Raw genomic sequence first — 19,049 nt, 5'->3', positions numbered from 1 at the left:
TTGTGGTCAGTAAGGAACATTATAGAGCTGCACACCTTTGACAGATTATGAAGCATTTTTAACTGTTTCTTCGTCAATTAAATAAGAGGTTGACTAAATCTGTAAGTTTCCTTAGAGTTCTAAAACTATGATTTTTAAAAAATCAGAATTATCAAAACAGATTTTTGTCATACCTTATTAATATAAGAATAGATTTTTATAAATTGGATAAACTTTGGAACAATTTCATAATCCTTTAAAATACAGTCTTGAGTGTTTTCTTTTGTATTTGTGACTGTAATTCCTTTGATGGATATAAAAATCAAATGACTTGGGAAATATGCCCTTCTCTTACATGGTGAAAGGGGAGACCCTGTGATTTATGTTTTTTTCTGAGAGGAAAATTGGATGTACTAGAGGCAAGTTTTGTTTGGTTCAGCTTTTAAAAGAACTATTTAACGGCCTCTACTCTCCAACAATGGGACAGACTAGATGCCCATCACTTAATGCTGCCACAAATGAGACTTCTGTGTAGGAAGCACAGACAGATTTATTAAATAATCTCTCAGATTCTCTCCAACTTTTTGACTTTGTGGTTTTTTGTTTGTTTTTTTAAGAAATTCAATTATCTAACATATTTCTTCTTATATTTTCAGGATAAAGAAGTGCGTGCAGTTTTTCTTAGATTATTTGCACAGCTTTTCCAAGGATATAGATCATGCTTACAACTCATAAGAATTCATGCAGAACCAGTAATACATTTTCACAAGGTAAGATATAATACCATATTGTATGTATCCAAAATGTGAACTCTAATTTAATAAAACAACTTGGTTGTCTTTTTCTAGCCATGTATTTTGACCTTAATTTATCAAATGTGATTATTTAAAATCTCTGCTTTTTGTGGTTAGGTGATAATTTTTTTCTTTTTTTATTTATTTTTATTGGAACGTAGTTGATTTACAGTGTTGTGTTAGTGTCAGGTGTATGATAATCCTTAATAGTACTGTGGAGCTGACATATTTTCCTTTATAGTATGATAACTTTAAGTTGATTTTTCTTTTAAAATTGAGGTTATTTCTGATTTCCCCTCCTGCTTTACAGACAGATTCATTTTTATTCTTTTCAATACATGTAGTATTTCAGGTATCAAAACCCTTTTAAAGAGGAATGTATTTTTTAACAATACATTTATGCATGAAGACATTTATTCAGACTTTGATCTTTCTATTATATTTCTATTTTGATCATTCATCCATTACTAAGTGATAAGTTATTCATTTCACATTTTCTTTCTTTACAGACAGCTTTCTTGGGACAGCGTGGTTTGGTTGAGAATGATTTCCTCACAAAAGTTCTCAATGGAATGGCATTTGCAGGTTTTGTTTCAGAAAGAGGTCCTCCCTATAGATCCTGTGATCTTTTTGATGAGGTATAGTTCTTATCAAATGAATGCATTATTTACACACAAAATTAGACTAGTAGATAAAAGTAGAGCAGTAGTGTTTTAAACATTTAATCAAAATCAAAAATATTTATTATTATGCATATCAGATCTTGATGTTTATAATGTGGATTAGAAAAATTAGAAAAAATATATAATTGGATGTCTCAGAAATACATAAAAATCTTGAACAACTGAATTTTTTTTTTTTTGGCCCCGCTGTGCAGCTTGCGGGATCTTAGTTCTCTGACCAGGGGTGGAACCTGTATCCCCGGCAGTGGAAGCGTGGAGTCCTAACCACTGGACCACCAGGGAATTCCCTTGAACAACTGAATTTTAAATATTTGATTAAAATCTTTTTGAAAAATTGACAGTGATTGTATAGATAGAACTTATCAGTTTTATAGAGAGAAAGATCTAAGTTCAATGTATAAATAGTTTATTTCAGACTGCAGTTACATTTAGTCTATCAGTGTCCTAGAGCCATAGTTTAGCTAAGCCATTCTTTTTTTTTTTTTTAACTGTTATCTTTATTTTAATCAAAGCTTGGAAAATAAAGTAGGGAAGACAATTTCAGTTCCTCGGTAAAAGATGGAACCACAAATAAGGGTGTTTTCTTAAGTACTAATCCTTGGAAAATATAGCAGATTTCAAATAAGAATTAGCACCTTCTTTGCATTTAGCTAAGCCATTCTTACTAATCAATAATCAACATTTGTCTAGCTCCCTTAGGAGATACTAAGTATATTTAAGACAGATTTAGTCTCTTATCTTCAAGGAATTGGCCATATAAAGGAAAAGTTAGGGCAGATGCAACTCAAAATAAGGATCCTATTTTTTGCTAGTTGTGATTTTTCTTATTGTAATGCATCTTTCCATTTATCATTTAACTATGTTCATAGCAGCCCATTCTGGTGGATAGAACAATGACTCTTACTCCCATTCCAATTTCTGGAAGAACATTATATTGGAACCAATAAATGTAAAAGTTCTTAGAAGTCTATAAAAGAAAAACACTCCTGGCACCCAAGGTAGTGAAGAATAGTAATAGTGATCATATTATGCTGCTGGTGGTTTTATTTTATGTAGAGCAGTTAGGAATCAAGGTTTTAAAGATGCTTGATTCAGAGAAGGGTCTTTTATTCTCTGTAAAGATAGTTAAGTAAGGTAAGAATGAAAGAAAAGGCACATGTTTTAGTTCTGAGTATGGAGATCTGCACCAAATGCTTTACTTAATACTAACACAAAGCATGTGAAGATCTGGGAGAGATTGCCCTGAGGTGGACAGTTTTTTCTGATCACTGTTGATCTCTGATTCTCTAATATGATTGATCATTGATTATCTAATACTAACATATCCAGCCGTTAGATCTTGAACTAAGTAATTGATACATAATGTTTTATGTGGATGAATTAGGTGCTCCCCAGGGTCCTTTCTAGCACCTATGCTTTATTAGTCTCTGAAGCATTCTAAATAGTAACATTGCTTTATGTACCCTTTGCTTTCTATCCAAATTCCTTTAGTAGCTCTCTCTGGCATCTTCATCACAACTAATAACCCAGATTGATTACTTCCAGAAAACTTGCTTGCTGGCTTGCCACAGCCTCTGACTGTATTTGTAACTCCTTCCCTTGTCTGAAGTACTCTCTTTCTCCTTTTCAGTCCATTTTCCATACTCTGCTCATATCTCACCACCTCCTCCAGACCTTCCCAGAGTAGAGGACTCTGAGAGCCACTAGTCTGCCTTAGCCTGTATTTTATGTCCCTAACTTTATATGGCAATTTGTCTTTTATTATGTTCATTTATATACACAAGGGATAGATAGATAGATAGATAGGTAGATAGATAGATGGATAGATTGATTCTTCAGTTTGGAAACAACGATAAGGCAAGGACTCTGTGTGAGATTCCTATTGGGTCTCCCCTTAGTGTTCATCCAGTTCTGTGTTCTGTCTACAGTGATGATTTTTGATGTCTTATTGATGTTGTTACTTGAAAACCAGTTATTTGTATGTTTACTTCAGTCAAGGGCTTAAAAAAAATGGGACACCAGACCTAAGTAATTTCTTCTTCTACCCTCTTTGGCCATTTAACTGGTTTGCAGGGGAATGTGCTTTTAGGAAAATTGCACTTGCTCCTGGGAAAGGGATCTTTGTTTTCATTTAGCCACGGGCACCCTACCACACACAAGGCTTATGGAGCTTGGAGTGACAGCTTGCACTGTGTGTTGTCTTATCCCCACACTCCCATCAAATAGACCTGCTAGAAGGAAAGAAATGTTTGACTTTCTTCGGCAGTCCTTCTGAATCCTGGCCTAGAAGAGGTGGGGTCATAGTTTTATATGTCTGTCTGCTCCAGTGAATCTATTAGTTCCTTGCATGAAAATTCCTACATTATACCCTTTAAAAAAATCTATCTGTTTACCTCTTCCCTATACCTCATTTTTTCCTGTCAGTACTCTTTGTTCTACTCCAAGTGTAAACGCTAGCACAGTTCTCCCAGTAAGTTAGTTGGTTAGGAAATGGATCAGAGTTTATATAATTTGAGAACTAGAAGGAACCTAAAGGTCATCTTGTTCTTCCGTCTTATTTTAGAGATGAAGAAACTGAAGCTCAGGAGTTTTAGTGACTTGTTTCAAATCATGCTGTTAGCATGCTAGGACTAGAGTGACCCAACTTGAACATTTGGTTCATATTTTGTGAGTTAGGGAAATGTTTGAAGACTTTCTGACCATCTGAAATTCTCTGAGAGAATTCTCTGAGTGAGGCCTGGAGAATGAGAGAAGAATCTGAGTTCCAGAAATGACTTTTTCCAAGAATAAACAGGACCCTAAATCATCAGAGAGAGACCACCAGAACATGCAAGGGCTTGATTGACTCTGTAACTGTAGAATAGAGGCAAAACCCAGTAAAAATCGAAAATACTTTGTTTTAATAATAGTATACATTTTGGATGCTTTTTGGTTTGCAAATTGTGTGAAATTTTCACACGGTTTTCTATATTCAGCATATTTGGGAGTTGATGTTTTACCATTTGATTCTTTTTCCAAGTTGGTAGCTTTTGAAGTAGAGCGAATTAAAGTTGAAGAAAATAACCCAGTGAAGATGATAAAGCATGTCAGAGAACTTGCTGAGCAACTATTCAAAAATGTAAGTAAGTGTATTTATTTAGACAGTCATTAATTTTAAAAGTATTAATAAAGTATTTTGTTTGAAAAATTAAAAAGCTTTGTATTCCTAGTGATTATCTCTTTTGTTCTGATTTAAAACCTTTGGGACTATTAGTTACAAGATATTACAGTTGGTACTGTGCATCAAAATAGACCTCACTTTTCAAAGTGATTTTCCTGTCAATTGCTGTATTATGAAAACATATTAGTCACAATTTTCCAGTTTATCATTTGCCTTCATTGTGATTTTCATTTAGGTCTCTGTCTTCTTAAGAGCGTATTGAACATTTTTGAGATGTAGAGATTAGACTCATTGGAAACCAGAACTGCTTCAGACAGAGCTGACCAATTTACTCTGCTTTAGCTTTGTACAGTGATTGTCCACTGTATCAGGAAAAACTTTTGAGTTGTATTGTTTTGAACATATAGGGAGTGAAAAGCTGAAAGAAAGAAAGTAAGAAAGAAAACTGTCAGGTGACTACAGAAACTCAAGGGTGAAAATATTCCCTGAGAGAAGAAATACAATAAGTTAAAAAGACTGGAATGTGGTAAAGTGTGCATTTGGATACCAGGAAAGAAGAAAACCTAAGATGCACGCAGAAAAGTGGATTGTGGCTAATGATTTCTCCTGTGTGTGAAGCTTTTCAAGAGTTGAATCTTTTTACTAAGTAAAGGGAAGTAAGTGGGAAGTATGGTTTTCCAGGGGAAAGTTGAGGGAAGATGCATTTTAAAGGAAATACAGTTAAGAAAGATTTGGGGTTAGTATCCTGGTATTGTATAACTTCATTATTTGAATAGGTGGACCTTTTTGGATGTTGGATCATTAGTCAGTGCTTTGTCACATCCATTCGAAATCTGAGAACCAATTGGATAAAAACATGAATACTAAACTGTGTTTCTTTGCTTCATATTATTCAGTTATTTATGAATTTTATTCCTGAAGTTATTTTAAAATTTATCCCTTGGACTAATATCCTAAATTCCACATTTATAACTGTGTCCAATATAATAAATCTGTTTCTTGATTAGTATGCTGAAACTTAAAAAGAATTCTGTCAGAAGGAAAACTTGTGTTCTGTGCTGGTCTTTGCCATGTATTGTCAATATGATGGCTGTATAGAACTAATGTGTAGCGTGATCACATGAGAAAATTCTGTTGATGTATTGTAATAATAATAAATATTGAGTGTTTAGCACAACATGCCGGGCATGGAATTAAGCACTTTACATACATCATCTCTAATCCTTATAACAATGTAAAATAGGTGTCATTATCCCCATTTTACTGGGAATAATTGGCTCAGGATCATATGGTTATTAAGTGATTGAATCCAGATTTTAAATTCAGGAATTTTCCTCTATCCAGTTCCTAAGACTATCTTCTTTCACTCCATTAGGCTGGCTCATCTCCAATTGGAAAAATAGTGGTACTTCCAAAGGCTGACTTTATACTTTTTTCTTTATAAAGCTCTTTAATGTATTTTCTCATTTGACTTGAAAATGGCCCTGTGCAGTAGATAGGGCAGGTGTTGATATGTGAGGAAATTGAAGATTAGAAAGGTTTTTTCCTTGCCTACTAGGAGTGATTTATTTATGGATTTCAAAGAATAGCAAAACATCAAATGAGAATCAGTGTTTGAGACTCTGGGACTGATCCCTTTAATAACTGAATATCTGTTTCTTGCATTTTTACAAGACTATTCCAGAACTGCAAAATTTTATAGCCAGTAAGTGACCAGAGCTGGGGTTGTGACCCAGGTTTGTCTCTATTACAGGACAGAATATGCAGTGTATGTAAGGGAGTGTGCCAAGCCATTTTGATGCAAAAACAAAGTAACTGAAATATAATGATAGCTTAAATTTAATCTGTAACTTAACGATGGGTAGCTTACACTAAGCCAAAACAAAACTGAAAACTGCAATAAAATAAATACCTAGTAATTACATGTTCTTAAAGGTGATTGTAAAACACAAACAGCCCCCATCCTATAGAATAGCACTTTTAAAGTGATCATCGTGAGGGATGTATTACTAGGTAAGATATGGAAATCGCCCTTCAAATGTACTCTGCATTTCTTGAGCCCTTGCTGGGCTTTTTCCCCTCCACAGTCTAATTCTGTTCCATTTAATTTAATCAAATCTATTCATTCAGTATGTATATTAGGTACCTGCTAGTTCCAGGCATTTTCTAGGTACATGATTCCACTAATATCCTTGAGAAGGGGATACACATACATGATGAATGAGTATTTGAAAATATTCCAATGGATTATCATCAGAGTTTATGAGATTCCTTCCAGTTCTGTGATTCTAAATCCATGATGGTCCTAAAGTAAATACAAAGTTTTTTTCTGAAATAAATACAAAGTTAAAAACAGACATGATGGTAAAGTTACTTTCTTGGGTTGTGCAGGAAGTTGAGGGGAGGGAGGAAGGATGGTCTCAATGCAAGGAGAATAATCCAGATGGTTCTATTTTTAACTAGTCTTTTTTTTTTATCACATTTCTAAAATTCCCTTTTGGTAAGCAAAAACCAACCATATAATTTGACTGTTTCCTTATTATTGGGTTAGAATTGAGACCTGGTGATTCCATTCAGATGTTTGTAAATACTTTATTGCACTGAAGTCTGCTATGTGTATCTAGCCTCTCTCTTTCACTTCCCTTTGAAGTACCTCAAAAACCAACGTTAACTGTCCAGTTTCTTATCATCATTCCCTTATAGTGCTTTTCAGTGAGTAGGGGTGAATTGTAGGAATGTGAGTAGACATGAGTAGGATGAATTGCAACTGGGTTTAGCTGTTCTTTTAACTTTCTGAAGCTTCCTAAATAATTAAGAAAAGTGTTTGGTCAGTTTGGTGGAGAAGGGAAAGGGAAGGTGGAATGAAGACGAAGGAAAGGAATAAATCCATTAGAGACAAATGTGTATGTGTTGGCAAAGTTATGCCATGAAGATTTTTATTGGTACAGCTTTTCTTTCCATGCCGGGTTGATTATACTGTGTCTGCCTACTTTGGCTATCAGAATTCTTGATGTCTACAAGACAGCACATTTAGCTACTCACCTGCTCTTTCTCTATGATTCTTGGTGTACACTTATAAAAGACAACTAGCTGAATGCAAAATGAGAATATTAAGATAGGTCAGATCAAGAGCTTTATAAACATCTGTTCCAAGGCAGCAAGAAATCAATTGGACATGTGTTTTACTGTTTTACATAGTGCAGTTTTTCTAATTTGTGTTTCATCTGCAGTAGTACATAAACATTTGCTAGACTGTGTAATCTGTTTTCTTAAAAATTAAAGGAAAAATGAGAGGACTTGGACTTTCTTATAAAGTAATATGAGATTTCTATTTGTGCCTAATAAGTATTTCATTGCCCAGTATTGAAACAAATAAGTCTGAAAACTAATGAGAGAACAAAGCCCAAATGCAGGAGTAGCCATTCTAAATCACATAAGATCTGTTCCCTTTACATTTCTGCAGAAAGTTAATTTCACTCCCAGGCACATTCAGTCTACACTGATGATATTTGTACTCTTTGCCAACTGTGAATAAAGGAGTTTGTTGCTGTTGTTATAGGAAGGAAGTAAAATATTGCAGTCATCTTTCATCTTAAAAAGTCAAAACATAAACAACTTACTTAGATTGTTAGGATGAAATGAGGCCCCCACCCCAAAGTGTAAAAATCAGGTTCCTTCCTCCACCCTGTCTGGTTTGCTTGTCTATTTTCAGTCGGGTTTACCATGATATAATCTACAGGTAGTAAGATTTACCCTTCTTAACGTGCGGTTTGATGGGTTTTGGCAAATGAATGAGTTTTGCGGCCACCGCCACCACACTAAGGCTGTAGAGCATTTCTGTCACCCCAAGTTTCTTCTTAATGCTCCCTTAGAGTCACATCGCCCTGCCACTTCAGACTCTTGGCAACTGATCTGTTTTCTGTCTCTGTATTTTTTGCTTTTTCCATAATGTCATGACATAGTTTTTCGAGTCTGGTTTCTTTCTCTTAGCATAATGCATTTCAGACTCACCCATGCCACTGCATGTATGTCATTCCTGTTTATTGTTGAGCAGTACTCCATTGTATGGTTATACCAGAGTTTTATTTACCTGTTGAGCAAATGAAAGACAGTATTGGCAATTATGAGTAAAACCACCCTAAACATTTGCACAGGTTTTTGTGTGAACATAAATATTTATTTCTCCTGAGTTAATATTTAGGAGTAGGATGCTGGAAAAATGGTAACACAATGTTATCTCTGTAAGAAACTGCCAGACTGTTTTCTTAAGTCTATACCATTTTTGCATTCCCGCCAGCAATATATGAGGGTTCTGTTTGCTTTGTGTCTTCACCAACACTTGGTATCCTCAGTTGTTTTTTTGTTTTGCTTTGTTTTTAGCCATTTTAATAGGTGTGTGGTTTTATCCTTCTATGGCTTTAATTTGCATGCCAGCGGGTGAGTGAGAGTATTAGGTCTCCTAGCTAATCACTTTGTGCTTTCTTGGTACTTGTAAAAAGACTTGTCTTAGACCATGGAGCCTCCATCTAGAGTCATAAATTAGAGCAGTTGCTCTAACAGGGGCAAACTCTGTACCACCAGAAATTTGTCAGCATCTGGAGACATTTTTTGGCTGTCTCAACTAGAAAGGGTATACTAGTAGCATCTAGTAAGTAGAGGCCAGGGATGCTTCTAAACATCTTACAGTATACAAGACACCCACTTTTCCCTGCCCCCCACCACCAAACAAAGAATTATCTAGCCCAAAATGTCAATAGTGTCAAAGTTAAGAAACCCTGAATTAGGGCAACCAGCACATTACATATTGAAGTCATACACCAAATTTCTTTGTATTAAGGATGAGACATTAATTCTATTAGGTGATCATTGAAAGGCCTGTGATGATGGAAAATTGAGTGTCTCATTCCATCAAATGTTGGGTTCACAGCCAGGCAACTCTAAAAAGTCCAGTTACATTTTTTCAGTGTTTAACGATTTAGTCCAATTGATAGTATTGGTTTCAGCTGTATTTAAAAGGATTTTTAAGAATTTGTGTAACACAGGTCTAGGTATGATTGGTGCACTTTAAATAATTATTAAATACCTAAATTAATATGGGAAACTTGGTAAACCCTGACAAGGTCACATTGATTTGTCATTCATTGCTGAGACCAATGTGTTGGAAGAAGTTTTTTTTCCCAGTGTATCTACTTTGAATTTCCAGTAGGGTTTGGGGCTTTTTGTTTTGTTTTGTCTTGCTTTGCTTTGCTTTTATTTGAAGTGCTTTCTCAGCCTTGTTTTTTGTAAGCCCTAGGCATATTCTCATTTAGCTTGCCAAAAAAGAGAGAGAGAGAGAGAGAGAGAGAGAGAGAGAGAGAGAGAAAAGAAAAATCCATGTTTCCAGACCAGATGGTGTGTGTGTCATTTTTTCAAGTCTGAGAAAATCATTATACCTCCCACTGCTATAGTATACTCTCAAAGCAGGATTACAGAGCCCACTTCTTGAAAATCATTATCCAACTTTAAAATTCCCTCTAAATGATAGTACATTTTGCCAGCTTTCTTGTTGCTTTGGACAGAATTATGTTCACCATAAGTATGTAGTTGTCTAAATCCTTATTACTTTATATTTGCACTTCTCTAAAATCAAAGATGAATATTTGGCTGCTTTTTTGTTCTGTTGGAAAATAATGCATTTCCTTATTTCAACACGGAGATTCAACAATGAAATTGGGCTGCGGTTTTTAATGAGCTCAGTAATCTTCAAGGGACTGATCTAAACACATTTGGAGTTACAAATTTTAGCATGTTTCCAAGAACATGCAGAGTTCAACGAACCTTAAAATGTCTCTCATTTCTGCTGTCTTCTCAGAAGTCATTATGTGACTAAGGTGGGTGTGAGGTGGTGAGTGTGGTCCTTTATTTTTACCATACTGCCCGCTAGAGGGCAGCAGCGTACAGATACGGCCACCAGAAAACCAAATAGTACTAGATCTTGGAGCATGAGCCTTTTTTGAATTTTCTAAACACAGTTGAATATATTATCATTTAGTAACTTTAGCCCATAATCTGAATTTTTATGAAGACTATCTGTACAGCTAAAGGATAGCCTCAGCTTTGAACTTTGTTTTAAAATCATTTTTTAGAATGCTTATTATTCTGAATTGGGTATGGATTTGGTTTACAATATTCCAAATTGCTTATGAGGAAAAAAATACTATTAGCGACAAATAGCTATATCTTTTCTTTAATAAGTGATTTTTATTTAAACCCTCATTGAGGGTTGTCATTATTGTTGTTGTCATTGTTGTTAAAATATAAGTAGCTGGTGATATGATGGGAACCCTGGGAGAAAGAGAGGTGGTTTTAGTTTCAGAGGCATGGTGTCATGCCATAGAATATTCAGTGACTAAACATTTTTCAAATAAATATACTCTAGACTTTTGGAAAAGAGCTTTCAGATTTATTCTGGGGAAGTTGTGTGTGTGTGTGTGTGTGGTAAAGCTTTCCTATAACAACTTGTTCCACCCTCACAAGAACCTTGTGAAGTAGGTACTATATTATTATCTTCCTTACAGATGAGGAAACTAAAACCCAAGTGCTAAGAGAATTGATACTGCACCGGGTCATGCTACTAGTGAGTGGCTAAGCTAGGATTTGACCCAGGCAGTCTGATATCAGAGACCATGAGCTAAAAATACTTTGTTGTATTACCTTCTCTCATTGAATTGTCTAACTTTTCCTTCTGAATTATAGTGCTTCCTGTCTCTATCACATTTTCACATATAGTCCTGCTTCTGGGCTTCTCTATTCCATTAGCCCTTTAACCCTTCAGTGATACCAGTTACCATACTGTATTAATTATTAAAGGTTTGCATAAATTTTGATATCGGGAAAGTTTGACTTCTCTATTTACTCTTCTTCAGAATTGCCTTGACTATTTTTGGATCTTTGATCTTCCTTATAAAGTTTAGAATGAATCCATAACATTACAGAATTTTGATTAGAAACAGTCAATATGTGTATCTTTATTTTTCTAAACCACCTTAAGTCATTTTTGGAGCAAGAGAGAAGAATATATAGTAAGAGAGGGAGAGAGATATACTAGAAAAGATACTGGCATCACTAAGAAGATTTCTACTTTTATTTTTCCATTTTTTAAAATTTGTTTTAATGAATATTATTTATATCATAGGAAGTATATTTAAAGTTTTTATTTTATTATAAAGAAAATAAGTATAGATAGAAATGGAAGTAGTGAAGAATGTACTTTAAATGATTCAAACTCAAAATCCACATGAATTACCTCCCCCTCCTGAAAGAAATATCTGCCCAATGGGTTTTAGAAAGTTGATATTTATAACTTTTGAGAAGACGAGGTATCTTAGATATTGTGCCTAAAGAACAGAGAAAAAACATACTGCTTTTGGAAAAGGGCAGTTTCAGAAACTCTGGACTAGTGATATTGGTATTAATCCAGGTGTAATTTTAGAACAGATTTTTCAACATATAGTTTAGAAAGTGGTGATTGTGAAGACTTGGCATAGGAATTTACTTATTTTTTCCTGTCTTTGCTAACGATATAAGGGGAAAATACAAAGTGTGTATGAAGGCTACTTTGGCAAGAACAAGTTTTCAATCTGATTTCACCTTCTCAGGAACCTTTTAAGAAAAGCGTAAGTACAGGCATACCTCAGAGACATTGTGGGTTCAGTTCCAGACCACTGCAGTAAAGCGAATATCACAATAAAGTGAGTCACACGAATTTTTTGGTTTCTCAGTGCATATAAAAGTTGTGTTTACACTGTACTGTATGTAGTCTGTTAATTGTGCAGTAGGATTTGTGTCTAAAAAAACAATGTACATGCCTTAATTTAAAAATACTTTTTTGCTAAAAAATGCTAACCATCATCTGAGCCTTCAGCAAGTCATAATCTTTTTGTAATAATAACATCAAAGATCCCTGACCACATATCACCATAACAAATATAATAATGATGAAAAAGTTAGGAATATTGTGAGAATTACCAAAACATGACATAGAGACACAAAGTGAGCAAATACTGTTGGAAAAAATGGTGCCAGTAGACTTGTTCAACACAGGGTTGCCACAGACCTTCAATTTGTAAAAAACCTAGTATCTACGAAGCACAATAAAGTGAAGTGCAATAAAACAAGGTATGCCTGTATATACTTAGGCAAAGTTATTTATCCAGCATCACATAATGAGCAGAGCAAAAACTAGAACCCAGGCTTTTGACACTTAAAGGAGTATTATTTCCATTGTATTGCTGAGATATGCTCCCTATATCATCTGCTGTGGTCCAACCTTTCCTTTTCTGGGTCTGGGTCAAATAACCAAAAAGAATTGTGGGGAGCAGCTCTGGTAGATAATGAGAGTTGGCCATTTTAACTGTCCAGAGAATGTATAGGGCAGTATTGAGCCTAATGTACAACATGAATAACACAGGTTCAGGAGGGAAAAGAAATTTTCTGGTTGCAAAGAATAATAAATGCAAGAATTGGTCTAAGAATGATTGTATAGCAGCCTTCTTTAGAGAACTTTGTAAAAAGGACGGACTCCACTCTGCCCGTAGTATTTGAAATATAATTCTACTTAAGTAGTAGCTGGATAAAAGTCCATGCCAGCCCTAAGGGTCTATGAAAATATTAGCTGACACAATTTAATTACTGCAATTCTAATATGTGTTCAACATTGTGTCCCACTCATTAGGATACAGTAGGAAGTAGTTTAGGGTGGCTGCTATGTGCCAGGCAGTTTCTAGATGCAATATGTATACAGCAGAGGATAAAAAAATAGTTTATAATTGATCAGAATGTCTGTCCTCTTGAGTTTCATTTTAATGAGAAAAGGACAGACAATAAACAAGTTAAATAGAATTTGTAGTATGTGAGAAGGTGACAAGGAAAATATAGTAAGGGCGGTAGGGACTGTGTTGGGGGTATCATTTTAGATAGGGTGGCCATGAAAGGTGGCATTTGAGCAAAGACATGCAGGAAAAGAGAGAGGGTGCTGTACAAATTGGTGGGAGACAGGCATTCCAGGCAGAGGGAACAGTTAAGTGTAAAGACTTTGAGGCAGGAATTAGAAGGCCTGTGTAGCAGGAGCAGAATGAATGAAGGAAACAGTAGTAGGGCACAGTCATGTAGAGAAGCCAGGTCTTGTAAATTATTGTAAGAACTTTTTGTTTTACTCCGATTGAGATGAAGAGCTATTTGAATGAACAGAGTAGTTAGGTGATGATTTGACATACTTTAACTAGATCACTCTGTCTGCAGTGTTAAAAACAGAGTGAGGGTAGGAGCAAAGGATGGAGCAGGGAGACTGGTTAAGAGACTGTTCTGTAGCAACATGAGAGATACTGGCTTGAACCAAGGTGTATTGAAAAGTGGTCAGGTTATAAATGTATTTTAAAGGCAAAGTATAAAAGGTTTGCAGAGGAATGGATAATTCACTATTAGAGAAAGGCATTAATGATTAATGATGAATGATTTTCACCAGAGTGATTGGAAAAAATAAATATGCCATTTACTGAAGTGGGGAAGACTGTAGAAAGCAGATTTGGAGGAGGTGAATATTAAGTGCTCCATTTTGGACACATATTTACAATGTTATTTTAAATCCAAATGGAAACACTATGTACAGGTGGTTGAATATACAGGTATGGAGTTCAGGAGGAAGCTCATTTGGAGATAAAAATTTGTGAATCATTGGTGTTTTATGGTTTAAAAATAAGAGACTGGAAGTTATCACCAAGAAAGTAAGTGTAAATAGAAAAGTGGCCCATGGTCTGAGTCCTGGGGTATTCACATAGTTAAGAGATTAGGGAGATGAAAAATAAACAAAGATGTAAGAAGAAGACCTAGAAACCAAGTGAAGAAAGTGTTCCTTGAAGAGGAAAAAGAGTGATCAGCTGTATCAGATGCTGCTGGTAAATCATGTAAGAAGTAAGATTCTAATACTCTATATTTTATGGCATATATTTGAATGTATGTACAATGTCTCACCTCTCTGATTTCAGTTTCTGTCTTTCTGGCTGACAATCTGCCATTGTTCTTTTAACTTTGGAATCATTTTACGTATGTTTGATATCGCAGGAAAATCCAAACCCTCATATGGCGTTTCAGAAAGTTCCACGTCCAACAGAAGGATCCCACTTGCGAGTTCATATCCTTCCTTTCCCAAAGATTAATGAAACTCGGGTACAGGAATTAATACAGGAAAATCTTGCCAAGAACCAGAATGCACCTCCTGCTTCAAGAGTGGAAAAGAAATGTGTTGTGCCCGCAGGTCCACCTGTTGGTATGTATTTGTCCATTTATTTGTTTTAAAACTAAACCTTTTGAGGACTTCCCTGGTGGTCCAGTGGTAAAGAATCCACCTTCCAATGCAGAGGACATGGGTTCGATCCCTGGTCGCAGAACTGGGATCCCACATGTCACGGGCAGCTAAGCCCGCGTGCCACAACTACTGAGCTCGCGTGCCTCAATAAGAGAGCCCAAGTGCCGCAAACTACAGAGCCCACGCGCTCTGGAACCCCTGCGCCACAACTACAGAGCCCACGCACCCTGGAGCCTGTGTGCCACAACTAGAGAGAGAAAATCTGAATGCCACAACTAGAGAGAAGCCCGTGCACTGCAACAAAGAGCCTGCGCGCTGCATTGAAAGATCCTGCATGCCTTAATGAAGATCCCATGTGCTGCCACTAAGACCCAATGCAACCAAAAATAAATAATAAATAAATCTTAAAAGGAAAAATATAAACCTTTTATCAAGATATAAGACACAAAAACAGAAGTGCACGGCTTGATGAGTTTCTACAAAGTGAACAAATTCGTGTAACCAGAATCAGCGCTATCAATACCTAGAAGCACTTTTCCATTCAGTGCCCCTCACAGGGTAACCATTAGCCTAACTGCTCCCACTGTGGAATCTTCTCTTTTTTAAAAACCATTGGGCCTCCCTGGTGGCACAGTGGTTGAGAGTCCGCCTGCCGATGCAGGGGATACGGGTTCGTGCCCCGGTCTGGGAGGATCCCATATGCCGCGGAGCGGCTGGGCCCGTGAGCCATGGCCGCTGAGCCTGTGCGTCCGGAGCCTGTGCTCCGCAACGGGAGAGGCCACAACAGTGAGAGGCCCGCGTACAGCAAAAAAAAAAAAAAAAAAAAAACCGTTATATTGAGATGTAATTCACATACCATAAAATTCACCCATTTACAGTGTGCAATTCAGGATTTCCCTGGTGGCGCAGTGGTTAAGAATCCGCCTGCCAATGCAGGGGACACGGGTTCGAGCCCTGGTCTGGGAAGATCCCACATGCCGCGGAGCAACTAAGCCTGTGCGCCACAACTACTGAGCCTGCGCTCTAGATCCCGTGAGCCACAACTACTGAGCCCATGTGCCACAACTACTGAAGCCCACATGCCTAGAGCCCGTGTTCAGCAACAAGAGAAGCCACCACAATGAGAAGCCTGCGCACCACAACAAAGAGTAGCCCCTGCTCACCACAACTAGAGAAAGCCCGCACACAGCAGCAAAGACCCAACGCAGCCAAGAAAAAAGTGTGCAATTCAGTGGTTTTTAGTATCTTCACAGAGTGCATTTTCACTGTCTAATTTCAGACATTTTCATTCCTCCAAATAGAAACACCCATACCCATTAGCAGTTACTCCCCACCCCACCCCCAAAACCACTCCTTCCCCAGCTTTAGGCGGTAATCTACTTCCTGTCTTTATAGATTTGCCTATTCTGGATATTTTATATAAATGGAATTGTACAACATGTGATCTTTTGTGATTGGCTTCTTTCATGTAGCATAATATTTTCAAGGTTCATCCATGTAGCATATATAGTACTTCATTCATCCATGTAGCATATATAGTACTTCATTGCTTTTTGTGGCTGAATAATATTCCATTGTATGGGTATGTATCACGTTTTGTTATCCATATATCAGTTGATAGACATTTGGGTTGTTTCTACTTTTTGGCTACTAATAATAGTGCTGCTGTGAGCATTCATGTGTAAGTTTTTGTGTGGACATATGTTTTCAGTTCTCTCAGGTATATATCTAGGAGTGGAATTGTTGGGTTATATGATAAGCCTGTGTTTAATGTTTTGAGGAACTGCCAGGCTATTTTCCAAAACAACCACACTCTTTTACATTCCTACCAGCAATGTATGGGCATTCTGGTTTCTCCACATCTACTAATGTAGAGTATCTTCTCATGTGCTTATTGGCCATTTTTATATCTTTATATGTTGTTTAATTATTTATTAATTATTTATGTTTATGTTGTAATGTTAATAATTTATGTATCTTAACATTTATGTTATATAGTAATGTTAATATTACTTATTATTTACTTAATAATGTTAATTTGTTATTATTTCCCTAAGTATTAACAGCTTTTACTTCAGTGTTGATTGTACTTTCACATAGAGAAGAGAATGGAGGAGAAGTAGACATGTTAGGGTAGTTATTTTTTGAAGGGTTTGGTCATTTAACTTTAATATCTATGAGCTAGTTGAATGCTTTCTTTAAATACCCACATGAACAGATTAGAAGTTGGTTTAAATTTTAATTTGCTTGAATTGTAGCCTTGTCTCAATATTGGTTTTGTATAATCTCTTTACTTTCTTTATTTTCAATCAGCATCAAGTTCTTTTTTTAGATGCATATGGAATGTCTCATTGTAGTCAGTGAGAGAGTTACACATGGCTCAGTATTTGTCCCTGCATGCACTTCCTGTAAAACCAGAATGAATGAATGAATGAACAAACGAACAAATGATGAATGAATGAGTGAAAGACGAATACAGGGACCTCTGTCCAAGTTTCTGGTTCATTTGAGTTGATCAGAATTAGGATTTCCCTTGTATTAAAATTAAAAGGTATGAATGTTTCATTTTACATGATACCTATTTAATATGAATGTAGAATTGCTCTGTCACTTTAAGAGCCATTCACATTTTGAGAGGTTAATTAGTTACCAGCTATTCCTCAGAGGGGCCAGAGTGATGATGAACACTATTCAAATGCTATTTCAAATGCTAGAAATAGCATTTGAAAGCCAAAGCCTTGGGAAGGAAGCCCTGGAAGGTCAAATACCCATAAACCAGAGTTGTTATCAAATGTTAGAAAGCTAGTATTAGAATGCCACAACTGGGGATTTGGCCAATGCCTGATACATCAGTAACTCTAAGTGAAGAACTTTCTTCTGGGAATGAACTAAGTCATAGTCTCCAAAGGAAAATAATAATTCCCAGATGGTAAACAGATTCATTATAAGAAAATGTGGGGTTTTTAATGGTTCATCCTAAAGAAAATTTAAAATGCTGCTACAGAGATTTTAGAATTAAAATTTTATAAACATAGGTTAAAGATGTTACTCTCTCAATAAAGCATGTGGTCTTATTTGGAGACTAAGAAGTTTTCTTCTCTAAATGTAGATCAATTTCAATTTCAGTCTATGCCACTGACCTACACGTGTGGGAAGCACCAGAGTGCAAAATTAAGAATGCACATTTCAGACAGAAAAGTCATATGAAATAATCTACTTTACAGTCATGGTCATTAATGTTAATCTTACATGATTTTAAGTGATTTCAAGAAAACTATAGTAAAAACCAAGTAAGATTGATTTCCTGATTCTGATAAAGCACTCTAGTTATGTAAGATATCACCATGGGGGAAGGTGATAAATGCATGGATCTTCTCTGTACTAATTTGCAACTTTTTGTAAGCTTATAATTATTTCAAGATTTTTAAAAGTTTAAAAAATTATTTGAAGGATATAAAGTTTCGTATTGATGAAATGAAAGGAATGCTAAGAGTAAGATATGGTGGTCTTTCTTGTTAGGTAAGAGCAGCCATAAAATATAAGGCTTAAGAATTATTGATACTGCCTCATTTGTACAAATTATATAGTATAGTTCTTTGTGAAATTATACTTTTTATTTGACAAATACTGCTTTAATTTATATCTTTCTAATATTCTTTTAATAAGTTAAATTTATTTTAAGTAATTTAAGCCTATGTAGTACACTAGAATTATCCAACCTTGTATAGTTGACAGGTACTAAGTTCACAGAACTGAGAAGTGACTCTCCCACATTTTTATAGCGACTCTTTGGCCATGATCTTTTCTCTTTGTGTGCAGTGCTTCTTCCGGTCACCTGTACTCAGATTTGTAGAACCTAATTTTTTGTGGTATGTGGTTTTTCTTTGGTAATATGTTAGAAATATCAACTTCTTTTTCTGTTAGTAGTCAGTCCTCTCACATATGAGTGTTAGCTATTTTTGTCATGATCTTGTACCCAAAATATTTTTTATCTGTTTGTTTACAATTAAAGGAAAAATTATTACCTTTGCTTAATAAAATTTTACTGAGCAATGTAAATATGAATTAATTTGCCTAAGAGTTAAGTACAG

The 19,049-nt window shown here is 35.7% G+C and overlaps 1 protein-coding gene across 6 annotated transcripts in view; it reads left to right on the top strand.

Annotated features, from left to right (window-relative positions):
* SBF2 (SET binding factor 2) overlaps positions 1 to 19,049 on the top strand; it is a 474,973-nt gene that overhangs the window by 268,470 nt on the left and 187,454 nt on the right. For all 6 annotated transcript variants that reach the window (XM_082626802.1, XM_082626803.1, XM_082626801.1 and 3 more), the window contains 4 exons: positions 636 to 749; positions 1,283 to 1,411; positions 4,476 to 4,574; positions 14,715 to 14,919. In XM_082626802.1, coding sequence (XP_082482928.1) covers positions 636 to 749; positions 1,283 to 1,411; positions 4,476 to 4,574; positions 14,715 to 14,919 — 547 coding nt within the window. The remainder of the gene's footprint in view (positions 1 to 635; positions 750 to 1,282; positions 1,412 to 4,475; positions 4,575 to 14,714; positions 14,920 to 19,049) is intronic.

This window comes from Mesoplodon mirus, assembly GCF_964341445.2.
Source record: "Mesoplodon mirus genome assembly, chromosome: 7".
Taxonomy (NCBI): Eukaryota; Metazoa; Chordata; class Mammalia; order Artiodactyla; family Ziphiidae; genus Mesoplodon; species Mesoplodon mirus.
The sequence above is the reverse complement of the archived record's forward strand: the minus strand, read 5'-3'. Positions and strand labels throughout refer to the sequence as shown.